Below are 19526 nucleotides of genomic sequence, written 5' to 3'. Positions count from 1 at the left end.
GCAACTAATTATTGGTAACTGGAATTACTGATCCATTTCAAGGTTTTGGCATATAAAACTGGCTGTCCCATATGCTTCAACCTAATATATACAGATAAACATTTTTAAAAAGAGAGTGAAAATGTCCTTGTAAAGATCTGTTTAGAGTATTACACCTAAAAAGAATTTAACAATATTAGAATACACAATAAGATGTTTTATCACTACTGTTCTTATAAACTGTGGCTAATAATAGCAAAGAATTCAGTTGTACACCTTAAAAAGTTCAATCACTAACCTTCAATCAGTTACCTTTACATCTGATATGATTATAAAGAAGTCATGCATGAGAACTTTAAAAACTTTTTTTCATACCTCATATTCAACCAAAATTCTCTGCTTTAAAACAGTCACATTCTCTCAACTGCAGACATGGAAAACTGAGCAACAGTCCTTTTGGATTCAAACCATTTGAATTTATTTTTTTACCTATCCCGATAGGTTAAGTAATTAATACCCTAAATCTAAGGCTATTTTCAGAAAAAATAAATAAATGCAGATTCATGGACAGAAGATCTTTTAAATATATTTGAATTTTTCCTAAAGTATGTCCACTTTTAAAGTAGGTTATCTGTTGCTTACCTGTGGTTTCAAAGTTCTTGAAATATGTGACCACAGATGTGGCGACATGTCTTGCTATCAAATGAATTTCATTTGGACCCAGTTCATGATCAGCAAAAGCCATGACTTCAAGTTCCTTCAGAGTCTTTATCTTCAGGTAACTCTTATTTTCCCACTTTTGCAATAAAGAAAAATCTCCCCTGCTGGCTTTAGTTTTTTTGTTTTCCTCTTCAGGTATGTAGCTGATTCTTTTATCCCACACTCTGAGCAGACTTTTCTCTTCATTCTTTTGTCCTCCAGATAATGCAGACAAAGGCTTTTGCCTGGATAAGAAAAATGGTTTCATTGTTTCTGTGCTTTCATTAATGTGTGGTTGACTTGGAAAGCCATAGCTTGACAGCACAGTACTGACAATATTTTCAGCAGCTAAGCAAATTTTGAGTGGAGAAACGGCTGTCTGAATTTGGTTTGGCTTAGCAACTGGTTTGGTGATCTCATAATGAAACACTCTTGGGTTTTCACCTTTTCTCATTTCTATGAATGACATGACTTGCTTTAATGATGTTTTTATGGATTCATTTGCTTTCTTTAGTAGTTTCTGTAGGATACTGCCTTCAGGGAGTGAGCTATTTCCCTTCATAGCTTGATCAAAATAGCCCAAATTATATCCCCTTGGGTTAAAGTCTTGTACTTTGTTTTTAGAGCATGATGGCATATTTTCTAAATCAAGCCTTTCCATTGTGTCTTCTACACAGGTTCTGGCATATGAGGGTAAATTTTTTCTCATATCTTCTTCTGAATAAAACTGCAAATCAGGAACACTTATTTGTGGAGGATTAGTCCCAGAAGTTACGTCCTTTAACTCTGATGTGGACATTTTCATATTAGTTGCTAATTCAACCTGATTAACAATGTAGGTATTTTCTGCTCCTTGGAAGAAACTTTGGTTTGGGAGGTTTTTCATCAGAGATTCATTGAAATGAGTACACTGGTACATCAGTGTGTCAATGATCTCACTTGCTGCAATGTTCTCTTTCATGCTAACTGAAGATGGCCCTGCTTGGCTTATTTCTCTGTCTAGTTTGTTCTTAATTATACCAAACATGTCACTGACAATATTAATAGCATATGTAAGTAATTCTGAATGGAACGAATGAACCTGTAGAAGGATATTCTGTACATTGTCCGTGGAAATAACAGTGCTTGACTTGGACTCACTGGCAAATTTTTTCAGTGGTTGTAATTTGGGCAACATCTTTTTGCTTAGTAGTCTCTGTTGGACAGGAAAAAGATTTTCTATAGGTGTTTTCACTATTTCAGAAAACTCATATTTAGAAATATGTTTAAACTGTAAGTCTACAAATGACTCTAACATGTCCAAAACCCTTTCTACAATTTCTCGAACAATCCGATTGCCAGAGCCCAAAGAACTTTGGTGTTTGGTCTTAGTATCATACATCGGTACATTGCTGAGGATGTCCTCAGTTGGAAAACCATGTTTACTTTTAGTAGTAATTTGTTCCTTCCTATTTGCTGGAATTTCTTTACTATGTGGTGTGGGCATCTGGGACAAAAAGCACAGCTGTAATTTTTCAAATAACATTTCAACAATTTCCCTTACAAACATACTAATTTGTGCCTTGGTGTCTTCAGCTCTGGAAGAAACTCCTTTGAAACAACTATTAAATCTGCCCCCACAGTCCTCAAGATATGGCAAGTTTAAAAGTGAAAGAGAATATTCTAATTCTTTTGCCTTTATTGAAATTTCAGTCAAAACATTTTCAGCTATCATCAATAGCTTACATTTTTCATTTTCCATGTCATTTGATTCTGCTTGCCATTTGTCAAACATTTTTTTAAATATGCCTTCTTTAGGAAAAATCTGTTCTAACTGTGAAGAAACATTTTCCAAGTAAAAACATGCTTGTGGTTTGGCAAAAGACTCTGTACCTATATTTCCCTGTGAAAATTTGGGATCATCCAGATGTGAGAATTTGATAGGATTAGCCAAATTGTGGTTATTTGCAGTATATAATCCTTGCAAAACAGTATTAAGTATTTTATTTGCTGCCATGATTTGATCAGATGGTAAAGCTTTGTCATTTACCAATGATCTAGTTTGCTTCACCTTTTCAAATTCTTTAAGGGTTGTTTTCAGGATATTTCTTACTATATCCTTGGAATAAATTTTTAGTTCTATAGTAGGCAATTTCATTTCCAGTAAGTTTTTGGCATCTCCCATGGATAGGATGTGTGGTAGCCCACTGGAAGTCTTGGACCAGCTCTCTTTTGGAGTCTTCTCTCCAGGGCCTAATTTGGTCTTGCTTTTGGTCTTAGAAGCATGACTACGTCCTAGATGTGCTTTTGTTCTAAATTTAGGCAAAGGAGTAACTTTTGATTTTGCTTTTAGACTTGTCTTAAAACTTGGCAGCTTGGGGCTGCCCTTAGGGCTCAGTTCAGAACTGTGTAGCCTTACAGGTTGCAACTCATCAGAACAGCCTTCATAGGACAAGGTCTCTTCTAGATAAAGCGAGGCAAAATTTGTGATCTTATTGAGAACCATTTGGACTAAATCCTTCCCTACTTGTAATAGTGAATATCGTAAAAAAGTTTTTTCTGTTAGAGAGACATTTTGACTTCCTGCACAAGGATAAATCTGAGGTAGCACATATCTCGTAAGATTACATCCTATTCCTTCTTGTTTAGTTTCTCTGATGCATGATGATTTCTTTGGTAAAATATCATTTTTGTCAGCTGTTTCTACTTTATTACTTTCATATAATGATGTCACAACCACAGAGTACATTTTTCCCAAAACACTTTCAATTATATCATTTGCAACACTGTTAATATGTGATTGAAAGAAGTTTTTCTGTGTTATGTCTGCTGTTTTGATTTTAGAACTAGATATAGAGTTGGGGATTCCATTAAATGAAGGCAAATGGCCTATGATTTCCATTGTTCTTTGATGCACTTTATTTAAAACTTCTTCCACTGCACTGAATAATGCAGTTCTTTCTTTTTGTTTTGATTCTTTATTTCTCATAAATATTTCTTCCAAAACAATTTTTTGACCTTCCCTTTCCAATGCCATTTGGTTTTGTTCTAATGGATACTTTGAAAAGAGAGACAGTTTGGTGTTTTTTTCCTGAGCTGCTTGTCCCAGCAATATTTCATCTGACATGGTTAGTTGTGAAACTAAGTTAGGATTGTCTTTTGAGTAAAAATTAATTTCCTTTACAGATCTTTTGTCATATAAAGTCTTTAAGATACTATTGACAGTTTCATTCACAATGATGATTTCTTGGAATAATACATTGTTTGGATACGAGTGCATCTTTTGGATTTTGTGGTCTAAGTCATTTTTAATAAGTTTCAAAACGGCAGTGGCAATGATGTCAGCATATTCCTTAAGACCAGTTTGTGATAGATGAACTGTGGATCCAAGTTTTTCTCTGTAACTGGCAAAAGTGGAATCTGTGAGTTCTTGGCAGAAAATAGTTTCAGTTGTGATTTTCAATATATTTACATTTGATTCCACCTGGCGTGACGGATGAAAGATGCTGTCATCTTGTTTAGAATTTTCAAGTTCTGTGTTCACAAATGGCTTTTCTTTAGGCTGGAAAGCAAGAGTAATTAATGAATCTATTCTTTCGGTGGCAAATGATTCCAACCGATTAAAAATAGTTTTAGTGATGAAGTCAGCATGTTCCTCACATGGATCAGGAACAGATCTCTTGGGGTCTTCTTTCTCTATTACAGTTATCTGACTATCATTAGCATAAAAAGATTTGAGATTTTTTGAAGATGAAACATATTCTGTTTTTCTTTCACTTTTTGACCCCGTAAGAAGAGGCTGTTGATGTTCTACTTTTGGAAACATATCACAAAAAGTCAGGGGTAATCTTGCAGAATTAGAATCCTTTGCATTTATGCCAAGTATGACAGCAGAACTGAGATTATGAAGAACAATATCTACTATATCATTGGATATCAAAATAACATCTGATTTAGGAACTGAAAGTTTTGGAAGAATTTTACTTGCAGCCTCAATGAGCATTTCAGAATTTGTTCTGCCATGTTTACCAGCTAAGCTGCCTTTCAAAGTGGGTTTGGCAAATGAGAGATTATTCTGGTACAGTCTTTTTTCATAAATATCACATAAGATACTTTCAACGGTATCTCGTATTTGAAACTGAAGTACTTTTCGATACTCACTTTTATTAAATAGCTTTTCAATAATACCTTCTTGCTGATCTGATTCAGTCTCTTTGTCGGAATTGTTTTTGCCACATTTTACTTTAGATGATACAATATCTAACACTGCATTAACAACCTGACTTGCAATACTTTCAGAAACCACAATGTTATGAGTTAAGAAAGGACATTCCCTCTCCTTATCTAATTCATGTTTGATTCCTTGTAATATTTTTCTGGCCACTTCTGTTGCATATGTATTTAGTTTATTCAAAGAGGGCTGACATAATGAATTGTTTTTTTCTGACATAATATGATCCACTGAGCAACAGGAAAATTGATCATCAGAATGCAAATCTTTGGCCAATAATGCTTTGTTTAATGTACTCTTACCCTGCTGAATAGGTAAAGCCATTGGAACTGTGAAGTCAATTTGGGGATAAAAGAGAGATTTTACTTTGGAAGTAGCAAAAGTTTCTAAACTTGTTAATACTGCTTGTACAATATCTTCAACTACGTTTACTTTTGCCTGTTGGTCAACATTGAATCTGGACCGAAGAGTGTATGAATTTTCATCTGGCACAGTAAGGGAGGGCTTTCCTCCTTTACAGGCATGCTCATGAAAAGAAACATTTGCTGAAAAGGTGACAGTTTTATACCTGTTTTCACTTGCATTTCTTTCTGTCAAAGCAGCTGAGTAAAGTTTATGAAATACAGTCCTAACAACATCCTCTGCCACTATGGTTACATCTGCTTCAGACACTATCATTTTGTCTGTAAATTGAACAGATGTTTGAGCAACTGGGTCATCAGCATTGTGAGGGATGCCACTTAAATTAGAGTGGGAGAGTGAAAGTGCATTTAATTGACTGACCAAAGCACTTTGAAAAATTTCATTCAGAATAGTTCTTATAATGGGAACAACTGGAGATTTCTGTGGTTCTTTGAGTTTCACTTCAATTTCGTTTAAGGTTCTTTCTAGACCACATTGTTGAAGAGAATCTGACTTAGTTTCTTCTCTTAGTGCTGGTCTATCTCCAATGAATTCCTTCTCTGTATTTCCAGCATCTTCTAGGAATGAATCTGATTCAGCTCCACCAGGAAGAAAATTTCCATAGGTTGGTCTGTATCGATAAGTTTCAATGCCTCTCTCTTCAGATTCAGTTTCATCAAGCACATCTAAGGATACTGCATCTAAAATTAAATTGACTATATTCTCAAGCATTTGTTTCTTAGGTGGTGGGATTCTCATACTTGTCTTCAAATCTAATGAGTTCATATTTAATTCTGTTTGAATAGCTTTCAAAATAGTACTCGATACCTTCTTTGCTTGTGTGTATAAAGCTGACTGCAGTAGTTCTTCAAGTGTGTCTGTGAAAACATTGGGACTTTCACATTCTAAGCCCACCTTATTTCTTTCATTTTTATCATTAATAGAACCCACAGTTTCTAAATTTCCATTGGCAAACCCTTCTAATTTAGCAAAAACCGTATTAAGGATATCTGAGGCCAAAGATTTCAGTTTATTTGAATGCATTTCTTTTGTGCACTCTGTTTTGGATGACATAGGTGGAATAGTTTTTTCCTTGCTTTTGGTTGTCTCTTTATTATCCTCCTGAACCATCCTGGAAACTATGCTGGAGATTATGTCAGTGCATTTGGCCATTTCCTCAATAACTGAAGTAAATGATAGGCTGTCAATATCAAGAGACTCTGAGACAGCTTTAAATCCAGAACTTACAAGACTAGTATCCATGTCAGCACTACATAATTTTGCAAGGATATATTCTAAAATTGTTGTGGAAATGAGCTGAATATTAGACTGCAATTCAGTGGCTGTTTGCTGATTTTCATCCATCTTCTCACTGCTTAGCTTACTACAAGATGGCTGACAGTGAGGGTGGGCCCCTATGAGCTTGCATAACATTTCAAATAGTGTTTCCCCAATGTTATCTAACACTTGCAATCTGGATTTCTCCTTGAGATCTTTTCCATTGCAGACACTATGGAGAGCACATGGAGTAGCAAAAATTTTGTAAAAAGATTTTTTATCCTGCCTACTTGGCAAAATCTTCTGCTTATCAACATTATCAGATCCATGTGAAGTCGTAGGCTTTGGGCTATCCGAAGGAAGTGACATACTGCTTTGATCTGAATGTCCACTTAACAGAATTTCACAAATACAAGCTAATAACGGAGATGCCATATTGTCATCATTGAGATTTGAGACAAGAGATTCTAACGTATCATTGTCAGCGAAAGATCCTTTACCTGTAAGAGATTTGGTATGGTCTGCTTCCCTAAGATTTCGGTTTTTCTCACCGGGTTCCAGTTCATTCTGGATAGCATGCAAAACAATGTTTACCACTTTAGTTGTATAAGCACTAAGCTGAGACTGTAATGAAGATTGATCTGCAAGTGAAGGTTTGAAGCCAATTTTCAATTTTGGACAAACAAATGACTTCAGCCTTTTAAAAACTGTATTAACGATGTTATTAGTAATGTCATCTACAGGTTTGGGTTCACTTTCTTTAGATTTTAACATGGAAGGCTTTGCAGGATTTACATCAAGCGAAGATAAATATTTCATTTTCTTTTCACTGTCGAACCATATTTTTAATGGCTTTTTATTTCGTGCTTCTTTGACCATATGGAGAGTGTCAGAATTCTCTAGAGAAGTTTGATGAACTGATGATGAAATGGAAGTTTTGGTGGTATTGGGAATGCAGCTTGCCTTATGAAGTATATTTAACACAGCATCTGTTATTTCTTGAGCCACTGCACTAATTTCTGATACAGAAAACATCTGGTCCATCCATTCTTGATGTGACAGTCCTTGAGGTTTTTCTAAAACAAGAACTGAAGCTTCTTTGCCAGCTTTATTGTCTAAGTGACCAGGAGCAACAGGATATATGTCCTTGAGCATTTCTGTTAAAATGCTTTTAACTATGTTTTCTGAAGCCTTATGTATTTGATGCTTTTGATCTTGGCTGAAAAACAGAATGTCTTCATTCAAACAGTGCTTTTCCTTAAAATTTTTTTTATTAAGAGATGGTAGCTCAGTCTTTAAACTTCGATCATGAAATAAAACTTTGCTTCTTGGAGAAGTGGGCTTTGTAGGTGGTTTGCTATTTCTTTTGTATTCAACACAAGTGTTTCCTTTTATAAACCAATGATCAGGAACATGTTCTTGTGATTCTGCTTTCTCATCTTTGAAAAATGTATCAAGCACATTTTCCACAATTTTGTCTATTTCTTCATTATCATCTTCAGAATAAAGGACCGTGCCAGGAACATTAACAGGTGGAAATGGTTTTACAGACCTAGGACCATTAGATAATCTAGTGCCAGTGAGTCTGTACTTTCCTTCAGTGTCAGAATTATTTCTCAGTCTAGAGTGTCTAGATTTTTGATCATTTGCTTTTACTGGTTCTAGATGTAGCTGAGTAAAGATATCATCGAGTAGCTGAAGGAGTACTACTGTTTGTTCAGATGCAATAAGTCTCTCATTATTAAGTTCAGTTTGTACATATCCTAGTATAGTGCTGATGGCTTCTTCTATGTAGCCAACCAAAGAGGACTGGGAAAAAATATTTGACATTAATTTTTTTATTTCTTCCTTAACAATTAAATTAGCTGAATCAAGTGCAGGACTACCTTTCTTTTTGTTGGCTTTCATAAGGAGCGTATATGCTGGGTCTGTTATATGTTGCTGACAGGAAAGTTTAGTTGCATCTTCAAGATGAGGAAGTTCATTTTGCTTACAAGATGTGAGGGTCATGAGCTTTTCTAAAATGGCATGCACCATATCCTCTGCAATATCGCACATGGGTTCCACAGTTTGAGGAAATGAAGCTACTAAAGGTTTTTCATATGATGGAGTGAGAGATTCTCCACTAGGTGTTAAGCTTGGGTTAATGTTGACTGACAAATCTTCTTGTGAAAATATCTGGACACATTTTTTTTCAACTGCAGACTGTAGCTTCTCAAGCATATTTTCCACGATCTCTGAAGCAACTGAGCAGATATCAATGTTGGAAACCAAGTCTCCTTTTTCAGGCTCACTTTGGTCAACAAAAACTTCAGCAGTAACAGAAGAAATAGAGGGAATGGCCTGTGTTAAATCAGACATTATTTCTTGAAAAATGCTTTCCAAAATCAATTCAGTTTCCCCTTTTAAGTGACACTTAAAGTTAACCAAAACATTCTTTAAACTCTTCATTTCACTCGTGGCTTTTGCTTTTTGATCAGAAAACAATGGACTAGCTAAGCCATCTGTTTCAGTGGTGGCATCCTTTGATTTTTTTGCGCCTGTTTCAAGTGCTGCTAGAAGGTGACTGTCAGATTTACAACTTCTGATCTTAGGGTATGTGTATATCATGCTTGTTTTATTATATTTGAGCTCAGAGGTTACAGATTGTCCATTAATGTGGTATGTGTTTCCCACAACTGTTTTTTCCACATGGGCAGATGGTGGTCTTAGAGGTGTGGTTGGTTGCCTTACTGATATGTCAACTGCAAATGCACAGGGCTCTCTCTGAAATGTTTTAGTTGTTGCAGATGTGTAGCTTCTATATGTAAACTCTTCACTGCATGTGCTACAGAAACTTGAACTCTCTGAAGAAAGGACAGAGTCATCAGACACTGGGTATGCATTATTTTTCAATCTTTCTTCATACTTTGTGATGGCTGGGTACAATATACTGGTCACTGTAGCCACAACCCAGGTCATTATATTCTGAATTATACTATTCAGTTCTTCAGAAGTTACCTGGAAAGGAGGCAAGCAGGAATGGATAGAAAATCATGTAACAACTTGCTCTATTCTGGGACAGATGGTAATATTTGATTTGGTATATCAAACAATGAATATATATAGCTTGATACCCATCATGGTTATACAGAGAACGCAGTAAACAATCTATTTAGAAATTCAAGTTAATTACTTCAAGATGGTTTATTATGCACTACAGCAAAATATTTTTGTGTGTAAGTTTCCACTTGACTCTCATTCCCGCAGAAGTTTTTTGTTTTGTTTCCAACATTTATTTCTTGGATAAATGGATTTTTGGTTAAAGAAAAAAGAAAAGCAAAAGAAAGGAAAAAAAAATCACCAAATTGCTGTCTAGGCACATTATATGCACATATTTTGACAAGAAGAAACATGTCTACAATCCAGCAAAATTACTTTAAATAGAACCAGATTATTTCTAACAAATTCCTAAAACAGGTGCAGTCAAAACATCTAGGTGCCTCAGAGACATCTGTCTAGCTAAGATGTAAGGATGAAAAAGACACCATCTCTTCTCCCCCTTCCCCTGCAGGGATGTGCCTGTGATCTGTATATATGGAAATGACTACAGCTAATTGTTAATTATTATTTGATAGGTAACCCCAAAAGTCCATGCTTTTTGGAGATTGAATGGCTTTGTATCTACCAAAAAATGTATCAGTGTAAACTGTCTTGGGAAGGCTGAGAAAAGGTGATGTACTGAAGGAAAAAATGAGTTTAGATAGAAAACAAGGGTAGTCTAGAACTGGGTCTCAAAGAGTCAGGAGGGATAAGCAAGGGGAGGTGTGGCAGAATTCCTCATTTTGAGCCAGAAATAAAAACTTAGGGACAAGATTTGAATGACTGTTTCCTTAGTGGTCAATGGTGCTATCCTAGACATTTAATCTCTAGAGTAAAAACAGAATTTATGTGTTTCTGTATACCTATATTTATGTATGGAAAATATATTTTGTGCTTACAAAAATCTTCTTGCCTATAATAAAGTAATAGTCTATTTTAAATTGTTACTATTCACAATAGCCAAGACATGGAAACAACCTAAATGTCCACTGACAGATGAATGGATTAAGACAATGTGGTATATACACACAATGGAATACTACTCAGCCATAAAAAAGAAAAAATAATGCCACTTGCAGCAACATGGAAAGAACTAGAGACTCTCATACTAAGTGAAGTTGAGTCAGAAAGAGAAAGACAAATACCACCTGATATTACTTATGTCTGGAATCTAGCACACAAATGAACCTATTTACAGAAAAGAAACAAACTCATGGACATGGAGAACAGACTTGTGGTTGCCAAGGGGGAGGAGGAGGGAGTGGGATGGACTGGGAATTTGGGCTTAGTGGATGCAAACTATTGCATTTGGAGTGGATAAGCAATGAGATCCTGCTGTATAGCACGGGGAAATATACCTAGTCAATTGTGATGGAACATGATGGAGGATAATGTGAGAAAAATGTATATATACATTTATGACTGGGACATTTGGCTGTACAGAAGAAATTGACAGAACATTATAAATCAACTGTAAAAAAAAGAAAAAAAGAAGACTCTTTCCTTACTGGTAAGATCCAGAGTTGGGCCTTATAAGTATACTTTCTTATCCAACTGTTTCAAGTCTCAACCCACAGGTAACCAGGTACCTTTTTATGTGACCTTAGGTGACTAGGTCCCTTCACAAAAACTGCTAGATGCAAATTCAGGCATTCCAATTCATCAGCTGAGTCTGTAAAATGATGCTGTATAACAGCTTCCCATGACAGAATGAGTTTGGGGTTATTTCATGGCTAGGTCCCTTAATTCCCTTCCTCCTCCTTCCTGCCTATCCCCATGAGACCTCTTTCTAAAAGACAAAAATTATCTTTTGATGAGAACTTTAGACTACTACAAAATCTAAGAATGAACTGAAAGTAAACTTTAAGGAAGAAAAAAAGTACAAAGAGGGAGACTAATATCAATAGACGATTACTCATTATTTGACTCATAGGTTTGTTTTCTATTATGACACATTTGAGTGTGTCATTAACATGCTATTTTACCCGTGGGTTATATGATAACATACTTTTTCTTGCAAGCAGTTTTCTAGAAGGTTCTGTTGTCTGTAAAGTAAAGTTTGATGATTTAGTTTTATTTAGGGTCAAGAATTTATTTAGGTTTTTACAAAACTTCTAATCATTGAATTAGTTTTTTCTCTTTATATCTGAGATTTTTAGGAAAAAACTCTACAGAAATTTAAAAGAATAAGCTTTTTTTTGTTTACCCCCCCCCACACCATCTATTTCTTCTCCTCCTTTGATACTAACCCACATGATATTACTCAGAGTAGAATTGTAGCTGCTACAGGAAAAAGTAATCTATTTCTGAGCCATGCCTACCTTGTGGTTCTCTGGGGAAGGACACAGATTTGGAAGGAGAGAGTAAACTGGTCCTTTATGTTTGCTAAAAGGTAGGATGAAGTGGCAAGACATCTGACCAGAGCGGAATTCCAGACAATCCTTTACTTACCTTTTCAAATCCCATAGTCCTAGTCACACTCTCATCAAACAGCAGTAAGGAATTACGTGATGACTATTCCAAAACTATGGTTAAAATCATAAGTTTCTAGCACACAGTTTTCTAATCTTCTTCCTACTTTCTTAAAAGAAAATGACACTCCTTTTTCACTTTTTCTAGGCCTAATCTTTAATTATAAAATTTAATTTTTCTCAAAATTCAGTTATGAGAAACAGTAAGACAATTATATCCTAAATCTTGGCAGAAAAAGGAAACCTCACTTGTTTTAGCTCAGAAATCAGGCTTGGTAGCAGAAGTCCATACTAAAAACTAGTGCCTTTTTGCAATGTGGAACCTGGAGCACAAAAGATAATGCTGGTGACATGTTCTCTATATTCTGGCCTCCTTTATTTTTTTCTGGATCTGTTTTTTAGGTCAACCAAAGATAGGTTTTTCTTTTTAGATATATTTTATACATTCTTTTAAATTTTGATATTTCTTTAGATAGTTTAGATATTCTACAACCTAATTCTCCTAGAGTTGTTTTTCAATTCTCTTCACTCTATACTGTTGGTACCAAATGGAACTCAAGAAGTCTGATTGATACCAACAGACTTTCTTCCCCAAAGGCATGCATATAGACCCAAACCTAGAGTAAAGAGTAAAAATAACCAAATAACTGGAAAAACCTCACATAAAACAACTAAAAAACAATAGCAATAGCTAGATAAAGGATGACATCAGTGAAAATGGCAGAGTAAGGAGCTCTGAAAACTTACTCCTTCTTAAAAGCAATGAGTAAACTGGCCAAAATTTTTTCCCATGATTTTGTAGTAAATATTTTTCATAGTAAATTTTTTTCATAATTGTCAGAACTCTGAAAATTAACCAGACTTCTAGCATTCCAGTGTTCAAGAAAAGTAGTTCATCTAGGTAGTAACAATGAGCTTTTTGATGTTTTAACCTACCCTATTTCCATCCTCTTTCTCAGCAACATATCTTTGAAAAACAACATCCCACAATCACAGGGGCATAGTTTTCTTCCTTGTGGTATCTGGCATAATATCTAGCATTTTGCTTTTAACATAAATAGATTCATGCTTATAGTCTTCTGGATTTGGGCCTACTCTCTAATCCAAAATGAAGCCTTGGTTTAGGCCACAGAGAGACTTCCAGAACTGGTTCCTAGTTTCTTGCCTTCAATTTTTCTTCTATGTTTCTGTTGGGAGTGATCCATCATATATGCTAGTTTGACCATACCATTCCCCCTCCAAACTATCAGAGTGTTGCCCAATAAATAAGCTATAAATATATGACCACAGTTTACAAGGCAGTAGAGTTACTGCCTTCTTCACTCTGTTACATCTTCCATTACAACAATATAAATTTATTTATTATCTAAATGTAATGCTTAATTATTGAAACTGTTTACCCCTATTGCTATCATATTTGCTTTGTCTTCATTCTCTTGGTCCTGGATTTCTATGTCTATTTTATAAGTCTTTCTCTGTGTCTTTTGTATTAACATTAGAACAAACAGAACTAAGCAACAGAGGAAAGAGAGGGAGAGATAGGGTAAATGGTAAAACAGATGTAGTGATTCCATAGTAAAGCCTTAATGAAATCTGGAGTTTAGTCAAAATAAGAATGTGACATATGTTTGACAGGCAGAGTCAGACCAGAAAGTATTGTTAGCTGTGTTTTGTTTGTATTCTGATGTGACATTAGGCTGGTTGGGTGCAACTGAAAGTAGTTTTCCCTGTCAGTCTTGGAGGGAGTTGTGAAGAAGAAACTCCAGATAATACATAGAGTTACTCATCTTACTAAGCTAAGATTTTTAATGAAACAGTATCTAGAATATCTGCCATGAAAGATTCATGTGACTCTGTAATTCTGTGGTCTTGGATGGAGAAAAATGAAGAGGCAGTAATTAAAGCTTTATATTGATCTTCCTCTAAGCATTTTTATAGGTAGGCAGGCATTTATATTTTCAACAAATAAGCATTTTTTTATTCAATAAGTAAAATAAAAATGGCTACTTTATACAAATGATTACCACTCTTCTACCTTGTTTTATTTCTTTAAACTGGACTTGTCCAGTTTCCTTCTTTCTGCATATATTACAGTACTGTGTATCTTAAGAACTTTAAGTCAAAGTGATGTTCATCAGTCCTAAAGTCAAGATCCTTCCTCCAAGAAAGCTTGATATGAATGTTATCAGCACCATATACCACTTAACTTTACCTAACCATTTTCATATGAATTTGGGGTTTGTAAAGTCTATCCTGGACCTTATTTGGGTTATTGAATTTTTTTAAAGGTGATAGTCTCTCTGCTTTAAAGTTGATAAAACCATCAACCAAACACAAAGTTTAAAGAATAAAAATCTGTCAGGCCTCCCACATTTCTTCTCCAGAAACTTGAAAGTTCTATCACTAGAGATTATTCCTTTGGATTATACTGAAAATATACTTTAGGATGGGAATGACTAATTAAAAGCTTGAAAATTTTAAAAATTCAAACTAGTTTACCATCCTTAGGTAAGTAATAATCTCAAAAGATCTGAAAATGGTAAATGTTTCAAAGGGGAGAAAGGCAAAGAGATAAGTCCAGAATCTGGAAAGCTATCTGAAAAGAAAAGGCATCATAGTAGGATACACTTGAAAGTGGCAAGAAAACTGAATATAGGGGAGTTTCCATTGAGGCTCAGCAGTAACGAATCTGACTAGTTTCCATGAGGATGCGGGTTCAGTCCCTGGCCTCACTCAGTGGGTTAAGGATACGGTGTTGCCATGAGCTGCGGTGTAGGTCACAGACATGGCTCAGATCTGGCATTGCTGTGGCTGTGGCTTAGGCCAGCGGTTGCATCTCCAACTTGACACCTAGCCTGAGAACTTCCATATGCTGTGGGTGTGGCCCAAAAAAGATAAAAAACAAACAAACAAATACTGAATGTAGGGAAAGTGTAAAAACCACAGTGGAGATAAAGAAACAGAGAAGGAAAAGGGAAAAACATTATCTTTGTCTACATTTAAGCTTAGTGATGAGAATTTGGAAAATACAGAAGTTTCACTAAATCTAAGTAGAACTACAAGAAAGATGCCATGTAATTATTTGCTTTTGAAAAGCACTTATATACTTATTAGAATGTTAATTTATATTATACATTAATTTTCTTAGATACTTACGTATTTGAGAAAACTCGAGAAGGGAAAATACCTTGGACTGTGTCAGGAACCCGAGTTCCTATTTACCAGAAAAAAAGAATAATTAATTTGTATCCTTCTCCAACAACTTGCAAAATGGTAATTAATATCCTGCAGTAGGTCTTTATTCTCTGTTGTCAAAGTGTTGTTTAAAAGCCTCCAAAGATGGGAGTTCCCGTTGTGGCGCAGTGGTTAACGAACCTGACTAGGAACCATGAGGTTGCCGGTTCGATCCCTGGCCTCACCCAGTGGGTTGGGGATCTGGCATTGTCATGAGCTGTGGTGTAGGTCACAGATGCGGCTTGGATCCCATGTTGCTGTGGCTGTGGTGTAGGCCACTGGCTACAGCTCCAATTGGACCCCTAGCCTGGGAACCTCCATATGCCGTAGGTGCGGCCCTAAAAAGACAAAAAGACAAATAAATAAATAAATAAAAGCCTCCAAAGACACTCTACAATGAAGTCTAAATTCCTTAGCAAGGCATAAAATATACCATACAACCTGATGTTCTTAATTTGGTCTCTGGTGTTTTCTCTGGCTAGTTTTCCATATGTATCCTATGAATAAGAGGCATGGAATAACTTGTTGACTTAAATATATCATGTTTTCCATGCCTCTATGTCCTTGTTTTTCCCATTTTCTTTGGCTGGAGCCCCCTCTGCCTCTTTTTAAGTTCTTATTATCTCTTTTATCTTATTCAGCTTGTGTTAACTCCTCTACAATTTTTCTTTGGCCACTATCATGGCATATGGAAGTTCCTGAGCCAGGGATCAAACCCACACCACAGCAGTCATAAAGCTGGATCCTCAACCCTCTGCACCACAAAGGAACTCCTCTTCTACAATTTTAAAAGCAAAATAAAAACCAGACTGTTCTGTGGTTTTCATTAGTATTCTTGAGTAAATATTCTAAAAACATTTTTCCTACAATTTTGTATAAAACATTAAAACCATCCTCTTAAAACAGTAGGGCTTTTAAGGAGTTAAAAGAAATCCTTGAGAGTGAAAAATTGGAGGGAATAAAAATATGGAATTTTACTTAAGCACATGGTGAAGTAGATGCCTGCCCTATGAGCACTGGCCATAAGTGCAAAGTTAATGGGCTGTCAGGTATTTAAAACCATATATTAGGCTAAAACAAGATGCGAAATTAAAACTTAGAGCCTGTAAAATTATGCCATATCACACAGAGAGGTACATCCTAGGTGAAAGAGTTGTCTTTAAAAAATCATGCCACAGAGGTAGCACGACAGATAAATCAAGTCTTGGCTTCAGTTGCAGAAAGAAGAAGAGTAAATAAAAATATCTCCTAAAAATTCATAATCACAGACTGCATCTTTATGACTTTGAGGTTCATATTCATTCTGAGAAATTATTTTAAATGAACCTGTATATATAGCTATCCTAGATGTCTAGCCAGAAGCATATGAAAAAATTTAACAGCTTTATTGAAGTATAATTGATATTCACAGAACTGGACATATTTAATAAGTTCAGTTTGAGCTTCTACATAGTGATCTATCAACATATAAAATTCCCAATGATATATTTCTGTCAAAAATAAGCTAACATATAACAACCACATCCCTGCCACACACACATAGACAATTATGAAGAAACAAACTACAATGCCTGTTATTAGGAAATTAACTTTAAAATTAGACCTCAAAGATTTCAGATATTTATTAACTATGTGCATTTTATATATTTAAACAGATAAGTAATTGGAAACTGCAGGAACAGAATGTATCAAAAAGTCCAATCAAACCTGAGAAATCACTATTGATATAAAGTGAATTTAAAACTGTATATAATTTATAAAATAAATTATAAAAATAGATATAACTGAAGAGAAAATAGGTGAAAAGGAAGACAATCTTGAAGAAATCAACCAGAATGAAATACAGAGATTTAAAGGCTATATCTTCTGATACTAAATCAAAGTAAAAATAATGAGTATGTTACCAAAAATCGGTTATATATCTATATATTAATTACAAACTAACAGAAAAGGAAATCAACACAATAATCCTAGTTAGATAGCATCAAAAACAGTAACATATTCAGGAATAAATTTAACAAAGGAGGTGAAAAACCTGTACACTGAAATTATAAGACATTGATGGAAGAAACTGAAGACGTTACAAATAAATGGATACAAGTAAATGGTAAATTTGCATGATAATGGATGGGGAGAATTAATATTGTTAAAATGTCCATAGTACTCAAGTCCCTATCAAAATTCCAAGGGTATTTTTCACAAAATAGAACAGTTCTAGAATGTATGTTAAACCATAATAGACCCTGAATAGTCAACACAGTCTTCAGAAAGAAGAACAGTGCTAGGGCATTACACTTTTATTTCAAACTATATTACAAAGGCATAGTAATCAAAACAGCATAGTACTAGTATAAAAACTGACACAGAGGCAGATGGGACAGAGTAAAGAGACCAGAAATAAACCCATACTCACACACACACATATATATATTCAGTTTATAATAAAGGATTCACAAATATGCAATGCAATGAAAAAAGAATAGGCTCTTTAAAAAGTGGTGTTGGGAGAACTGAACAACAAGATACAAAAGAATGAAATTGGAGCCCTACAATATACCATACACAAAATTCAACTCCAAAGAGATTAAAAACTTGACCATAAGATCTGAAATTATAAAACTCCTAGAAGATAACTTTGGCAATAAGCTCCTTGTCATTGGTCTTAGCAATAGCTTGTTTTTCTGTCAAATCCAAAGGAAAAAAAAAAAAAAGCGATAATAAGTGGGATCACTGAAAATGCTTTTGTACAGTAAAGAAAACCATCAACAAAATGAAAAGAAAATCCATGGAATGGTATGAAATATTTGCAAATGATACGCCTGATAATTTACCCCAAATACCTAATATAATTCTATAGTAAAAAAGCCCCAAATACCCAGTTAAAAAATGGGCAGAGGAGTTCCTGTCCTGGCACAGCAGAAATGAGTCTGACTTGGAACCATGAGGTTGGAGATTCGATCCTTGCCCTCGCTCAGTGGGTTAAGTTTCAGACGTTACCATGAGCTGTGGTGTAGGTCGCAGATATGGCTGGGATCTAATGCTGCTGTGCCTGTGGTATAGGCCGGCAGCTGTAGCTCCAATTGGACCCCTAGCCTGAGCACCTCCATGTGCTGTGGGTGCAGCCCTAAAGAGCAAAAAAAAAAAAAAAAAAAAAAAAGGCAGAGAAACTGAATAGACATTTTTGCAATTTAAACCAATAAATGGCCAACAGGAACATGAAACTTCAAAGACAATTTTCCAACATAAGCTTATAAATGGCCAAAAGGGATGTGAAAAGGTGCTCAACATCAATAATCATTAGGGAAGTGCAAATACAAACTACCCTAAGACATCATCTCATACCTATTAGGATATACATCAAAAATATAAGAGATAACAAATGCTGATGAGGATGTGGGTAAAAGGATACAGTTGTACACTGCTGGTGGGAATGTACAGCCATTAGGGGAAACAATATGGAGGTTCCTTAAGAAATTAAAGATAGAACTACTACATGCTCCAGCAACTCCACTTCCAGGTCTATATACAAAAATATGAAGTCACTATCGGCAACTTAAAGAGATAGCTTTAAGAGAACTACTATTCATTGTAGCATTATTTACAATAACCAAGGTATGGAAACAATCTCAGTGTCTGTTGAGTGAATGCGTAAGGAAAATATTAGATATCACACACACACAAACACACACACCCCATTTGTGAAAACATAGATGAATTTGAAGGGGCAGGTTATGCTAACTGAAATCAACCAGACAGAGAAAGACAAATACTGCATGATTACACTTTTATTGCGGTATCTTTTTAAAAAAAAAAAGTTCAACATATAGAAATAGTAGAATGGTGGTTTCCAAGGGCTGGGAAATAAGGTAAAAAGGGTCAACATTTTCTGTATTTTTTCTTTTTATGGCCATACTGTGTTAGCAGTACTGAATTCAAGTCACATCTGTGACTTATGCTGCAATTTGTCGCAATCCTAGATCATTAACCCACTGAGCAAGACTAGGGATGAAACCCTCGTCCTCATAGGTTTTTAACTCACTGAGCCACAAGTGGAACTCTAAGGGGGTCAAATTTTAGATATAAGATGAACAAAGTCTGAAGATCTAATTTATAATATGGGGTCTACAGTTGGTAATACTGTATTGCATAACTTATATTTGCTATCAGAATAA

At 35.2% G+C, this 19526-nt stretch overlaps 1 protein-coding gene across 1 annotated transcript in view; it reads right to left on the bottom strand.

The window, feature by feature from the left end:
• FSIP2 (fibrous sheath interacting protein 2) overlaps window positions 1-19526 on the bottom strand; it is a 98807-nt gene that overhangs the window by 34016 nt on the left and 45265 nt on the right. The window contains exons 14-17 of the mRNA XM_021075472.1: window positions 15277-15334; window positions 11658-11694; window positions 3111-9568; window positions 622-3062 (exon numbers count right to left, since the gene is read on the bottom strand). Of these exons, the coding sequence (XP_020931131.1) occupies window positions 622-3062; window positions 3111-9568; window positions 11658-11694; window positions 15277-15334 (8994 nt within the window). The remainder of the gene's footprint in view (window positions 1-621; window positions 3063-3110; window positions 9569-11657; window positions 11695-15276; window positions 15335-19526) is intronic.

This window comes from Sus scrofa, chromosome 15 (assembly GCF_000003025.6).
Source record: "Sus scrofa isolate TJ Tabasco breed Duroc chromosome 15, Sscrofa11.1, whole genome shotgun sequence".
Lineage (NCBI taxonomy): Eukaryota > Metazoa > Chordata > Mammalia > Artiodactyla > Suidae > Sus > Sus scrofa.
The sequence above is the reverse complement of the archived record's forward strand: the minus strand, read 5'-3'. Positions and strand labels throughout refer to the sequence as shown.